The 15,999-nt window shown below is 42.0% G+C and overlaps 1 protein-coding gene across 1 annotated transcript in view; it reads right to left on the bottom strand.

The window, feature by feature from the left end:
- Positions 1-4,504: 4,504 nt before the first annotated feature.
- Positions 4,505-15,999, bottom strand: part of CTNNAL1 (catenin alpha like 1) — a 333,934-nt gene continuing 322,439 nt past the window's right edge. Inside the window, exons 17-19 of the mRNA XM_088476289.1 lie at positions 13,150-13,269; positions 9,387-9,470; positions 4,505-5,529 (exon numbers count right to left, since the gene is read on the bottom strand). Of these exons, the coding sequence (XP_088332415.1) occupies positions 5,365-5,529; positions 9,387-9,470; positions 13,150-13,269 (369 nt within the window). The 3' untranslated portion in view covers positions 4,505-5,364. The remainder of the gene's footprint in view (positions 5,530-9,386; positions 9,471-13,149; positions 13,270-15,999) is intronic.

Genomic DNA, 15,999 nt, shown 5'->3' with positions numbered 1-15,999 from the left:
CACATAGAAGTCTGTGATCTCAGGGCAGCCAGCATACTGCTGTACAGTGAGAGAAGCCTGCAGCAGGATATACAGCAGTAGTGTATAGCACAGAACTGTGCAGTGACCCCACAGGCAGAGACAGTGACACCATTTTGGATACCAGTAGTATATAAAGTTTGTGCACCAACGAAAGGCTGTACAGTGAATCTTAAGTACTCCCAGGGACATTGTGCTCTCTATTGTATTTATAGTTGAACAATTAGAGATTCTGCCAACTACAACTGCAATTTGTTATATTTAGTTTAACTACCTCTAACACATAGAGGGAGCAGGTTAGCATTCCTATGTTTAGGCTGAGGCTTTATTAGAAGGTATGCAGTATGTATAGAGTGAATCTAAGCTTATTAATGTGATATCCATCCTGTATGTGTACCTTTTGCATTACAACAATATTGCCTGTTCTAATGTTCATTTAGAATTGTCCTAGTAGAAAAGTGATCCAGAGTAATAAACCCCATTTCCTTATATTGGTCTGGTTTCTGCGCTGGGTTCTGGGGGGTCTCCTGTCTCTCTGCTATGATAGGAGGAGCCTGAAAGAGGAACTGCACTGATCCACGCCCAAGCAGGTTCCAGAACAAAAGCAGGTACGATCCACTCACTGACATCCCACCAAATTGGGGGTGTTACACATGGATCTTCCAGTACAATCCTGAGACAAAACCCCAGTCCATGCACTGGAAAACACCATCACCACCAAGCATGAAGAAAGCACGTCAAAGCAAATTCCAAGCCATATTAATTGTGTTTTTTGATATCAAGGGTGTTATTTTGAAAGACTGGGTACCAGAAGGTGCAATAGTTAATCAACATTACTACAAAAATGTTCTAGCAACTTTGCGGGAAAGAATCAGAAGAAAAAGGTCCAAGTTGTGGAAAAATGGTTTCATTCTCCATCAGGACAATTGACCTGATTCAGACCCGGCTCGCTAAGGCGCGATCGCTCGCTCTGAGCGATTTTCACCCATCTGCGCATACGTATAATTCGCAGTGCGCGTGCACAAACCATTCATTGCGATCTGATTTTGGTTGCTCGTAAGCCACTATCAGGTCGCTGCTTTGGGTGGTAACAGAGGAAGGTGCTTGTGAACTGGGGAGTGCCGCTATTATTAAGAGTCTGTATCGCAATGGACTTTTTTGATATTTTAAACAAAATTTCCTCTTCTATGTACTAGAGATAACCGATGTATCTGCGAGTTAGATCCCGGCTGCATCAGAGGAGTCTTTCACATTGGTGAACAACTCCTCCTGAGAATCTTAAACTGGGTACACACTATAAGATATATTGTACGATATATCGTTCCAACAAGTATCGGAACGATATATCGTGCAGTTTGTATAGTGTGCATACCCGATTGCGTGTGCAGCGCGGTTGTTCATCGCATCGACCCATCTGTTGGGCTGCATATAGCGATATATCACGCCGTCACACACCAGATTGTGTAGTGTGTATGGCGCATACGATATATCATTACATCGCCTTTCTACATAATTTTATTTAAAAAATGCTTGATAAATAGGCCCCTTAGTCATAGATCAGAGCAGGGCCGCCATCAGGGGGGGACTGCAGGGACTGGAGTCCTGGGCCCGGACACTCGGGGGGCCCGCCGCATGGCCAATCCTGCCAACCTGTCACTGCACAATAAAATAGGCTGACAGTCCCAGCCCAGGGCCGCCCTCCTGCTGCGGTTAACTACACAGCAGCAGACACTACAGCCAGACACTTGGGGGGCCTGTCCGCTCCTAGTACCACCCACCCACCTGCCACTATCCCTTTGAAAGATTGGGAGTGACAGGCCTGCTCCAGCCCATGGCCCTCCCGCTCTACCTCAGCTCCTACCTATGCAGCGTAGCATGGGTGGAGCATCTGGTGGTATCATCGGGGGCATATTATAGCTCCTTTGCCCCAACAGCCAAATTGTGAGGTGCCAGTTTCCTAAACCCCGGCTGAACAGAGGTGGCTGTCAGTGCGTCACCAGACGGCCCTTTTTTCTCCCGAAGCCTGCCTTGCATATTGTATTCCCAGCAGTTGTGACTCTGTGAGTACATCTTAAAGCTCTTACTGTATGTGATGCACTATTTGGAAGGGTGGATTTACCTCAGAAAGTTATTTATAGTCTATTTCATCAACAAGTATTATACAGACTTTGTAATATAGAAACATCCACCTCTAAGATTTATAACTGAATGCATTTATTTTGGTTGAGTCTGGACAGTTTTTCTGTTTGTCATGTATACTAGTATTAGCCTATTTAGTTAAATTTTTAGGCTATTAATTACCTGTGTGCACCCCCTCCCCCTGTGTGTCTAGGTTTCACTTGTATCTGTGCACATTCCACCCTCCTTCTTGTGTTTGTGTCACTCCCCCTTGATGTCGTCCCCCACTATGTGTCCCCTTACTCCTGCTATCTGTCTATCCCCTGTGCCCATCACTGCACACTTTCCCATTTGCTCTGCATCTATATCCGCTACCCCCTTCTGCCATGTCTGCCATCTTCATCCCTTACCTCCCTCCTCCTACTTATCAGCTGCTGTTGCTGGAGTACTGCATTGCCTATTGGGAATAAGCTCAGAAAAGTTATGCTTTCCGGAGCTTGATACATATTGGCACATCGCAGTCCCATAGAATTATATGGGGCTTGCTATGATATTGACCTTTTAATACATATGGGGATTCGTAATTTTTGCAGTAAACCTGCAAAAAATGGCAGTTTTCGGAGGTTTGACCTAATTTCCTACATTGATATATCGCGCTTTATGACACCACTTTTGTTATTGAAGTTTGTGGAAGGAAGGGGGGGAGCGCCGTAGTATCATGTCAGATGTTTAAAATATTTGCCTTTTTTATGTATTAATAAGGAATGGGGGGGCCCGGGGGCCCTGCCTATTTTGTCAGTCCTGGGCCCCAACATTTTTGATGGCAGCTCTGGATCAGAGGCTTCATACTGTATGATCAGTTCACCAAAGATATAACTACAATAAAGGTAAAGTACTAAATACACTTAATTGGAAAGTATACTTGGCAAATTATTCTACATACATTGCAGGAATAATGTTCGATTTGTAAAGCAGTTTGGCTCTATTTTGCTCAAGTAGCTCCTAAAAAAAATAAAAATAATGGTACACTTTTTTTCTTTTAGAGTAATGATGTGTCTTGTATCCTACAGGTGTCACTATAACCATTTGTCTATGAAGAGTTTATTCTTATTAGTTAAAACTGACAAAATAGGAACATCAGTACATAGGGAATCCATAGCACACTCTAATTTATTGTTATTGTAGTAACATCATTTGCTAAATTAAAATAAATAATTGTCAGCATACAGGTCTCTAATTTTATAACTAGCAGGGCCGTAACTAGGGTAGTGCGACCTGTGCCATGACACAGGGCGCTGTTCGGGTTTGTCAATTTTCTGGTTATTATCATTATCATTTGTAGCTTCCTCTTATTTTATCCCCAGCATCTCCTGGCCACCCCTGTCTCTTCCCTGGCCCTTTCCCTTGAGGCCATGGTTTTCGGGTGTGTTATCTCCCTATTTAAAAAATAGTGGGGGCGCCAATGCGCTTTCTGGCACAGGGCACCAAAAAGTCTAGTTACGGCTCTGATAACTAGCACAGAAAATTTTATTATGCCTTCTACCTTTGGCCCTCATTCAGAGCCGTACGCTCTGAGCAGAGCGCACGCTCTGAATGAGGGCCGCCCTCCATAATTATGGAGCGTCCTCCTGGACGCTCGTATAGCTGTGGGTCACCACCCACAGCCTATACGAGCGTGCAGTTTGATGGCCGCGATGGTCTTGACCATCGCCACTGCGAGCCGGAGCCTGCGGTTGAGTTTTTCAACCGCAAGGCCCGGAGTGATTTTTTGCTCTATCAGAGCCAAAATCACTCCCACTGACATCACTAGTGATGTCAGTGGGCCGGCTTCTGACGGTAGGCGTTCCCTTGGGAACGCCCCCGTCAGGGAGGCACGCCCCCGGCACGCCCACCAAAGGGGGCGTGCTGTCAATCAACATCGACAGCACGCCCCCTTTGATCAGACAACGAGCGAAGGAAAGCCCTTCGCTCGTCGCGTCTGGCGCATGCGCACGACGGAGTTCCCGCCGTCATGCGCAGTGCACAACATCGACCCACTTGCGAGCGGACAGCCGCTTGCGAGTGGGTCTGAATCAGGCCCTTTGTCTTTCAGAATAATTATGCTTCATGTAGAGTATTAAATAACATTAAAATCCTTTAGTCAAACAACTATATTCCCTTAATAAAATGTAGGTAAAAATGTATACATTTAATTGAATGACACCCTTTTATAATACAAGTATCAGACTCTATTTTTATAAATACTATATATTATTCCGGAAAAATAAAGATACACACACAAAAGGTTCATTCAAATTTTATTTTAAAAATAGAATCTTACATTGTAAATGTTAAATGTAAAAAAAAAAAACTAAAATTTTCAATGAAACTTAAATATGGTATACATTCTAAGATACATTTTTCTTTTACATGCATCTCAAATCCTACAAGTATGAGTTAAAAGTAATGGTGAGCTTAGCAAGTCTAAATGATTGACAACACAAACCAGGGAAACCCTTCAATATAGTTCCTCCTAGCCGCCATCCTGCTAACTATTCAGAACAGAACCATCTTAAAAGTAGAAATCTTTATTACATAACCAAACTAAATCAGAAAATAGTTATCTGATAAAATATTCTCCAATAAATTTAAACATTCCAGCAGCTAATTTACAGTTAAAACACTTTTATCTTTCAAACAGTGAAGAAACAGAGGTGCAGGTTGTAATCATGGATAAAATGTGCTGTTTATTCTGTGTTGTGAATAGAACATAACGTCAGCTATTAAGACAGAGCTGATCAGTGCTTTTGACCACAAAACACACCCCCTGCTACAGGTAAACAAATACAACACAACTGAAAAAGAGCAATCCAGCCAGGATGACAGAACGTTGACAGCAAATTCGTAACACAGCAATTTAAATCAGAAATTTGTTTCTGCATATAACACGTGTACAAACCATAGCAGCATCTTTGGGTTAAGGTTTCCATTAAGACATTCACAAAAGAGCTTTTGATAACAATTAAACAGTGCAGTGAGTGGAATAAAATGCAAACATTCACATTGACTTATTCCAACCTGACATAGCAAATTTGTATCAAGTACAATGGTACCGATAAAATGTGGAGCAAAAATAAAATAAACTTTATGTTGAGTTCATTAAGCTGTTTTTCCCCACAGAAACATTTTGGGAATCTTTGTGCATCAAACTTTGTTTTCGTTCTTTCTTCTGGCGGATACTGTACATTGCTACTGGCTCTCTAAAAATGTCAGATTAGCTACATGATGTTCCAAAGACTTCACCCCAAATGCTTCTACTGCTTTTCCTGCTAGACCATCTTCATTTGAAACATTCTGTATCCGGTTTTCCCTCCACGATGGAGGAGGCCGGTAACATCCATTGCCTGCTTTACACTGCAAAATAAAGTAATCTTCCTTAGTATGGGGTATTTTTTGTAAAACGTTAAATCCAAATGCTAGATCTACTTCTGCTCTCTGATTTAAGATTAGGGGCCAGGAATATCTCATTAATCATATCAGTACTCAAGGGTTGGGAATACTTTCTAAAAGTGCCAGACACTTTTGCAAAATCAGGATATACATTAACTGAAACATTGGGCCTGATTCAGACCCACTCGCGAGCGGCTGTCCGCTCGCAAGTGGGTCGATGTTCTGGACTGAGCATGCGCACGACGGAGGGAGCTCCGTCGTGCGCATGCGCCAGACGCGACGAGCGAAGGAAAGCCCTTCGCTCGTTGTGTCTGATCAAAGGGGGCGTGCTGTCGATGTTGATTGACAGCACGCCCCCTTTGGTAGGCGTGCCGGGGGCGTGCCTCCCTGACGGGGGCGTTCCCACGGGAACGCCTCCCGTCAGAAGCCGGCCCACTGACATCACTAGTGATGTCAGTGGGAGTGATTTTGGCTCTGATAGAGCCAAAATCACTCCGGAGCTTGCGGTTGTTTGATGTTGATTGACAGCACGCCCCCTTTTGGTGGGCGTGCCTCCCTGACGGGGGCGTTCCCAAGGGAACGCCTACCGTCAGAAGCCGGCCCACTGACATCACTAGTGATGTCAGTGGGAGTGATTTTGGCTCTGATAGAGCCAAAATCACTCCGGGGCTTGCGGTTGAAAAACTCAACCGCAGGCTCCGGCTCGCAGTTTCGATGGTCGCGATGGTCACGACCATCGCGGCCATCAAAATGCACGCTCGTATAGCCTGTGGGTGGTGACCCACAGCTATACGAGCGTCCAGGAGGACGCTCCATTTTCATGGAGGCCGGCCCTCATTCAGAGCGTGCGCTCTGCTCAGAGCATACGGCTCTGAATGAGGGCCATAATTCATATAAACTTCAATTTGTTTTTTAATTAATTAAATCTAGTATATATTACTAGTGTAAAATATAATCTGGAGAGTATTTTCAATTAGTTGATACCAAATATGGACAACTCCTTCAACACTTATGCCCCCACACCCAGCCTTTAAACCCAGTAAAGATTACAAATGAAATTATAAAATAATCCACAATAAAAAAAAAAAAAACTAATATAACCTCAAAGCACAACTGGTATCTGCAAACCACCCAATTTCTAAACAATTTTCTGTAGGGAATTCAAAATAGATTTTCCTTTTTTATAGGCTTCCCATTTGATCACTAGATTTTTGTGGCAAAAACAGTACTTCTACAATCTACAAGGCAAAAATAAAAAACAGCAAATGAGATGCAGTCCAAAACCATTGGCGTGCGCTGGACGGGCCATGTACTTGCAGAGTGGACAAGTCTCTCGGCCAGCGTCACCCACCCGCAATCCCATCCCGCCATTCGCTCCCCTTGTAATTGGCTGGTTCAAGAGAGCCGATGATGTGATTCATCCTGAGAGCGTCATGGTGGCCCCGGCCCCGGCAGCACAATGCCTGTAATATCGGCATTATGTAGCGGGGGCATGGCCGCGATGACGTGATCCCGCCCCCCATATGTCCTGATCTGGCTGCCTCCTCCCGGAACAGCCAGATTGTCGGCAACCCTGATGTACTGTATGAGGAAGGGCGTCTTACACTGCTCATCTCATGTGCTTCGTACTCTTACAAGTAGCGGTCACAACTTGAATCGTTCTAACAGGTTGCCCAGACAGGACGGGGTTACTTCAGTTGTTCCTGTTGCTAGGCAATTGGCACGCCTCAGGAAGTGATGTATTCCACAAGTGCAAACCTGATTAAGACTTCAGCCTATTTATACTCACTGGACTATTGCAGCTGTGCTGACTATAGAGTATGCGAGTTCCCTCGGCTTGGCTGCATAGTCAGGTTGTTCCTGTTTTTTTTTATGATACTTCTTCCATACGGCTTCCCAGCTGCAAAAAGCAGCCCCCGTGCTGCCATCTGTTCATCAAACCTCCATATGGCTTCCCAGCCGCACCTAGCAGCCTCCGTGCTGCCATCTGTTCATCAAACCGCTATACGGCTTCCCAGCCGCACTAATCAGCCCCCGTGCTGCCATCTGTTCATCAAACCTCCATACGGCTTCCAGCCGCACCAAGCAGCTCCCATGCTGCTACCTGTTTATCAAACCTCCATACAGCTTCTCAGCCGCACCAAGCAGCTCCCGTGCTGCCATCTGTTCATCAAACCTCCATACAGCTTCTCAGCCGCTCCAAGCAGCTCCCGTGCTGCCATCAGTTAATCAGCTTTCTAACAGCAATTGCCACACCATCGGCCCCCAAACCATTGTCAAAACAAAACAGTATTCTAACGGCTATTGCCGCACCATCTGCACAACTGCCGCACCATCGGCTCCCAAGCCATTGTCAAAACTAAAGTGTATACTAACGGCCATTGCTGTACCATCGGCACTATTGTCGCACCATTGGCTCCCAAGCCATTGTCAAAACCAGACTGTCTACTAACGGCTATTGCCGCACAATCGGCACTATAGTCCCACCATCGATATTCTTACCATCATCATCGGTATCAATTCTAAGTGAACATTTTACCTATTGAATTCACTTGTACTTCCATGCGAGACGCTACTACCCCAAGCATAAATCCAGGCGGCCGCCTAAGTACCGGTGAATGTTTCCCAGTTCTAAGGGAACAACGGGTGGCTGTTATTGGTGAAGATCTCACTAGCTGTGTTCTAGTGGTTTCACATGGAGTAGGCATTGGGATTCGTAACACGTATATACAGTATGTATATTGTTTATTGTGGAGCCTCTCACAATCCTTAGATATGAAGCTGAAAGCTTAGCAAAACCGGGAAAGCACAGTTTGTGATGTACCATATACACCTAGGGTTAGACACTTGCACTCCTGGGGAAATGGCCAGAAGAGTAATAGTACAGAATGATGGCCATAAGCAGGAGGAGTTGCTGCTATGTAAAACCTTATGATCTGGATTGCAAGTTGTGATCAAAAATTAGGATTATGGAATAAGCATTGAAACAATACTAAAAGCAGTGCCCCCTTCTCTACTAGCCTTTGGAAGAGGGTGCGTATGCATATTGGGACTAAGAGGGGAAAGGACAGGTATAAGTGAACAAGACATTTTTAGTAGAACACCATGTAGCTTCTTCATATGTGGCACTCTAGAACAGGGGAGGCACTCGCATAGAATCTATTGGATGGCACTGAAAGGGTTAAAGTACTATAAAGCCTGGGACACTTATTTACAGTGTGGACATAAGTTGACATATGTATAACAGTGCATCTTTCAGTGGACTACATAACATAACAGCTTTTTTTTTTTTTATCACACTCTTCCCATTAAAGGATTGTGGAAGAAACTAAACAAAATACAAAAAATGGCTCTGTAATGTCACAAACATTGGGAGGCACCTGTAGTGCCAGCATTAGCATTTATTATTATACATACGTCTTTTAAGGATCCCCAGATCATAATTAAAGGAACATTAGAAAGAAAGGTTCAATTATAATCATTGAGAGAAATACACAAATAGCCTTTGCTATACTGTACAAAATTATATTAAATATATTGCCAATTAGCCATTTACTTTATAAACATAACTGTTGTTTTAAAAAGCAAATATCACATATATTCAACCACTATATATATGTCAAAATCTTAGTCAACTAATAAGGATATAACTGAAGGGTTTGCTATTATGCAATTCATCTGTAAAACTAAAGCTTGTACACATTTAAGGATACATCCAAAGAACCAAAAGAAATGACATTACTGCAACTTTAAAGACAAAAGCTGACATGCTACACTTCACTATTAAATATTTGAAATTGATTTTTGTATAAAATACTCACCTTCCGTAGCAACTTGCAGCATATTGGAAGAACTTGGGATAATATCACCATGATTGTCCTCGTTTTCTGAATACATGTGTCAACCTGTATTTTAAAGCAGAATACATTGTAACTGGAAACTTCTCTTTACAACTCATCCCTGGCTTCCCGGTCACTCTTTTTTTACTGGAATTTTAATATTAAACTGTCCTTATAGACAATACTCCAGCAAACATATCCATATCGACAATATCAAATAATAAGCTCAATTGCTGGGAGTTGAGAAGAGAATGAGAGAGAAAGAGAAACAAGTGGTTGTACATAAGTCACTAAAGTAGCTTGTAAGCAAATGAGAGAAATTGGGCAGTAGTTGGCTAGAGAGTCAAGAGATGGTTTCATCAGATTTGGTAACATGAGTTTATGTTTGAAGCAGGATGAGAATATGCCCCTGGGGAGAGACAGGTTGAAGAAATGAGGTGGACATGAAGGGTGGGATAAAAAAGTTAGGAGTGTTTTTGGTTGAGATGATTACATAGACCTAATCCCGAGGGACGAGGCAGAAAGTAAAGTGGGTATGGATTGAGCAGTGTAGGAGAAAGCGGGTGGGGAAAGCAGTTATGCAAATTTTGTCTTTGAAGTAGGTAATCTGCAATGGGCTATGAGGCAGAAAGGGAAATTTAGTGTAGAAATGTTAGGAAGTGGCAAAAAGTTAGAAGACCGGGTGAATATTAGAGAAGTGAAGTAGGTTTGCTTGGCAAGTGACTTGGCAGTGTTGTAAGATGAAAAGGACAAATTTACAGTGGAAAAAATCCACATTGAAGCAAGATTTAATGCAGATGCACTGGATCTGTTTGGTGTCCCATGGCTGAGGTTTGGATCACCAGAGACTGTGGACCTCATTCAGAGTCGGTCGTTGTGGCCGCACGGTCGTAAGGGAAAAGGGGCCGGATATGCAAATGATGCACTCGCAAGTTGCATCCTTAAGATCGGATTGTTAGCTGGCCGACCAAGGGGAGGATGCGGCCGTAAGACAAAAAATACGCCCCCTTCTCGTATGCATTACACGTCATCTCCGGCCATATAAGGATTAATCGAGACCATCGGTAACCATTGGAACTGGTCGTAGACCTTAAGGTTGACCATACCCTCTCTTAAGCACTACGATCAGGTCAGTGTACAAACCACCCATGTCACGTGTGCCATGACGCTACTTTGTTAATTATGCACTCCCATAAAATGCCGTTCGCATAATTAGGCACGCCTGCGTTCGGATCTCCACTCCCCCATTTTCAAGCACCTTCCCCTGTTACCACCCACAAACGCCTCCTTCTGTCACTCAAACTACCGACCTGGCTGTGTTCAAGGAGAGAGAAATTTCTGATCGTAGCAGCTAGTTTGCGCACGCGCATTGCGAACTTTACGCACGCGCAGTTTAGCGAACATCGGTGGAGTACGACCGTAACGACCGACTCTGAATGAGGTCCTGTATGTGGAGGCTGGAGCTGCATTGCCTAGAGCTTAAGGGACATATTTATCACAATCTGCATTTTATTGCGGATGTGAAATATTTTTAGCGCAAATTTGCAACATAGAAATTCATATTTTCCTGTGAATTTACCATTGTTATCTTGTCAGGAGACAAGCCAGTTCTGGAGAAGATATAACAGATTTTGTATTTTCCTTATGATATTGTATCTGTGCTCTCTAAATCTAGTTTTTACTGATCTCGTTTTTCTACCTACATATTGTAAAGAATAAGGGCATTCCAGATCATAAATACAGTACACTGATTCACAGTTCACATATTGTGAAATTGGTAACGTAGTTTTAGTTGATGTGGATGTAATTGTGGTGTACTTATTTTGAACATGTCTACAAGTTAAGCACACTGATTTATTACACTTATAAATTCCAAGTCGTCTTTTTGGGAGCCAAGAACGTGGTTTTGACATCTTATTATGTCTAAGTACCTCATTCAGAGCCGCTTGTATAATGCGAGCGCTCACTCTGAATGAGGGCGGCCGCTTCTTTGTAAAGAGCCGGCCTCCTGGCCGTTCGCTAAGCTGTGGGTGACCACCCACAGCTATAGTGAGAGGCCAGGTTGATGGTCGCGATGGTCAAGACCATCGCGACCATCTGGGTTTGCGACGAGACCCTTGTGGTAGGGTCTCGTCTACCGCAAGCCCCAGGCAGCTTCCTGCTCTAACAGAGCAGGAAGCACCCTACTGACATCACTGGTGATGTCAGTAGGGCCGCCTACAAACGGCAGGCATTCCTTCAGGAATGCCTCAGTTTGTCTGGCCACCCCCCCCACCACGCCTACAAAACAGGGCGAGCTGTCGATCAACATCAACAGCCACCCCTTTTGTAGCGAGCTCCGGAGTGAGAGAATTTCTCTCTCGCTCCGGAGCAGGTCGCAGTTCAGATATTTTTGTAGTTTGGAATTCGGATTTTGGGTTTTGGATAAATGACATGGTTTTAGATGTTTTTAAATCTTTTTATCTATTTTTTATTTAAAAAATCCAGATCCAAAACCAAAACACTTGAGGGTAGTTTGCAAAACCAAATCCAGATCCAAAACCTTGAAGGAGATACAGATCCAAAACCATAACACGGGGGTCGGCGCACATCCCTAATAAATAGGCCCTAACTGAGTGTGTTGTTGTAGAAGCTAGTTCAGGGAAGGAGAGGGTATTATAGGAGAGAGGAGCAGTTTTAGTGAAGATAAAAAATGGATCGAATCAAGAGTACTTTGGTGTGTCATTATGTTTTTGGCAATATAATATCCCCATAATCAGTGGGTACATTATCCTATTTAATTTACCAAGGTGGTCAATAAACTTATAAGGGCACAAGGCCACAGGTGCTTTTATATATATCACAAATCTGCTAAGCAACTTCTATAATTTACAATTGGTGGTGCTTTATTCTTTATAATTCACGTCCTAATAAAACGATTCACTATTAACATCAGAATTCACCAATTACACAGATATTATTTACAGGAACCAGTGACGTCACTAGAGGGATGTGAGCCGCACCGTGTGACACCAAAATAGCAGAGTGGCTCTGCTATTTTGGTGTCGCCCCCTCAGATCATGTCACCAAGCAGCAGTGATGGGTGCATCATCCACTATGCTGGGAGAGGTCAGGGCTGTCCAGCAACTCCTGGAGCACTGGGCAAGCCCCCATCATGATGAGAACGGGAGGGTGACTCCCTGTCATGGGGCTCGGTGGCGATTTTTAATATCCATAGTAATTTACTGAACAGGGTGCCAATACACAAGCTTTATACATATATTGGCATCATTTTTGCATAATAAGAATATTAAGTAATAACTACATGTGCCACTAGTGAAATGGCACAGACTGCTGTAATACTTAATAATCCATTCCATACTCTCCTCTCAGTTACCAATATTTGTAGAGTAATGTATCTCCTTTTCAATCCACATTCCACTAAAATATAAAAACCACTGCTTATATATCTCCTGATCTTTGGAATGCACTACATTTTATACTCTACATTCTTACTATAAATACCATAACAATTTTATGCTCTACATAATACTACATAAGTGATGTAATCTGTTGTAATCAGATAATTGTAATATCAACACTTTTTTGTTTTCACACATCTATATACTGATCACTGATCTACATAATATCATTACTTGTAATAAAATAGTCACACTTGTGTGGAGGGTATGTGCATACATTTATATCACTGTACGGTAGATAATTACTCTGTAAAACATCTCACTCTGTGAGCAAAGTATCTTACCTTAGTGAAAGTGGCAGTTTTACCCTGCACAGGCGTTCTGGACGTGATCTGGAGCTGCTGGCTTAGTGGAACAAGCTTCTCAATTTCCAGTATGAGCAAAGGTTTGTCGTCATCTTCAAGCTGTGACAAATTGCAGAGGTCACAGATGTGAAAGGAAAATACAGCAAATAAGGCATAGAGAATGCTACTTCTATTTCAAAGAAACTAAATATATAATAAGGTGTGGAAAAAAAAAATATATATATATTGTGATTCACCCAACACTTTTCAGGTTATGGTGTCATTTCTCTATGGCAGTTTACACTTATGCTACTGTAGAGTTATAGGCACAGAAGAGTAAAGCAACAAAGGTTGTGATCTTAGTAAATTGTTAATTACAAGGGCACAGGCAAGACTCTTATGCCGCGTATCCACTAGGCGATTAAAATGAGCGCTTGAACGATAACGACAACGTTATCATTCAATCGCTCATTAATTTTTCACAAATCGGGAGTTAAAATGTCGACAACGACCAGCTATGCGCACTCCCGGAACATGCTGGTCAATCTGCCGATAATGACAGATTGTGCATGTTTGGGGATGAGGGAGGGTGCCTGCACTGAATGACATATCGTTCAGTGTAGGCACTACAGGGGATGAGAAACGACTGTACGAGTACAATGCTGTGATCATACTGTCGTTCCAATATCTGCTAGTGTATACGCACCATTACAGATTTACAAGGATGTTACTAAATTCACTAATTCTAACAAAATGGGCACATTACAGTAACATTTTGTAGAAAACTGTTGAGTAAACTCATTTGAGATATAGGGCCAAATGTAACAGAGTGAGAGTTTAGAAAAGTGAGAGTTTCTGACACTTTTTAAACTTTGTCATACAGGAAAAGGGGAAGAAGATTGATTGCACAGGAAAACAGTTAATTCTAACGATCTAATTATAGATTTATTGGATACACGTATCTAGGTATATTTCAAAAACTGGAGGTGCATCCCAGGAGTAAATATTATCAAGGTTTAGAAGAGGAGAGAGAAAAAAAAGAAAAGACTCCTATCAGGGCACACTCCTGTGCTGTATTGATGGCTACAAATTTGATAAAGCCCCGGCGAAACACGTGTCAGACAGCCTGCTGGTGGGCTCCAAAGTGCGCACTCTGGACCCCTGCACCACGGACGATCATACAGAAGGGAGACAATATTGGCAGGTACTTTCTTCCTTCTACTTTTTCCTGCTCTCTCATTATAGCCAGCTGCCTGGATTCCCTGCGCTGCTGTACGGCAACAGGGATACTGGTGAGACTGGGCTGTAACAGCAGAAGCAGCTTTCTAATTTCTGGTGCCAGTTCCTGGGACTCTCATTCCCTGTCCTCTAATATCTAAGACAGGCAACAGCAGATCCTGGGCATATAAGCACACCACTCTATACCTGTATCTATATCAGGAAAATATTTAGTACCATATGTACTCTCCCAGATCGGAATAGAGGGACGCCTCTAATAACCTCCATATTATATATATATATATATATATATATATATATATATATAGGTGGTATCCGTGGTGTTCAGCATTTTAATATTGTGGTATCATTATACCTTTTGCATGTTGTATGTATTTGTTTATTATTTCGCCTTTAGTTTTGTATTTGTATGTCAATTGTGATACATGTTTTTTATATTTATATGTTATTTGTATAACTAAATATACAGGTGGATCCACTCAACCTTAGAATATCCTACCCTAGATAACAGTACATTACACCTTTATTAACTAATATCACATTAGAAGGCTGTGGTGGGCTCATCCTATGTATTATTTTTTCACTGGTTCCGGTGGATTACTGAGGGACTACTTTCACTAGACATACCATATGTATGTTTTCTGTGATCATTGAAATATTGCATCTTAATATGTGTACTAGGTAGGGTGGTACTTTGATGAATTATCTATTCCAATTGTGCATATATTTATAACTATACCCCCAGCACCATATGCATGGTTTCTGTGATTAGTGAAGTATCGCATGTGTACTATTTAGGGTGGCATTTCGATGAATTGTCGATTTCAATTGTGTATATCATTAGCAAATATTTATAACTATACTTCCAGTACTGTCAAATAGACCTGGATATAGTGGATCACTGGTAATAGATATAGTGTATCATACACTATTAATGTTCTTATTTGTCTATGCTGTCTTTGTATAATAAGTTGATTTCGAGTGTCTATGTTTCATTTTAAGAATTTAATAAACTTTAGTTTTAATATCAACATCAATACATCTATTTCAGATATATTAAATGGGTAAATATATGGTGGTCTGTCTGCTAATTGAGACATTAATGTAAATTTCACATATGATCATGATCTCACTTAGATGTTATTAGTTTGTCCTATTTCTCCAATACTAATTTTGTAGCCATCAATACAGCACAGGAGTGTGCCCTGATAGGAGTCTTCTTTTTTTTTTTTTTTTCTCTCTCCTCTTCTAAACTTTTTAAACTTTGTAAATGTAATAGAGTCCAAAAACAAAGTAACAGAGCGAACTTGCATGCTTTTTTTAGACTTAAAACACTCTCACAATTTAAAGTCTCATTCAGATGTTTTCCCATTTTGAAGATAAAGCTCAACCAATGTGAGAGTTTACTGCTAAACTCTCACATTTTCTAAACTCTCACCCTATTACATTTGGCCCATGATGAACATTCTGTTCTCTACTTTTTGATTGATAATTTGATGCTATATGAAAGACTATTGTAGACCTTATGGTAGTATATACAATTATACACTGACAGTCTCATTGCTGGCACTGTTGTTACTGTGACTCCTAAAAATGAATCTTATGACATAG

Source organism: Taudactylus pleione, unplaced genomic scaffold (assembly GCF_031769625.1).
Source record: "Taudactylus pleione unplaced genomic scaffold, aTauple2 ptg000186l, whole genome shotgun sequence".
NCBI lineage: Eukaryota > Metazoa > Chordata > Amphibia > Anura > Myobatrachidae > Taudactylus > Taudactylus pleione.
Note: the sequence above shows the minus strand (reverse complement) of the source record. Positions and strands in the feature narration are given on the sequence as shown.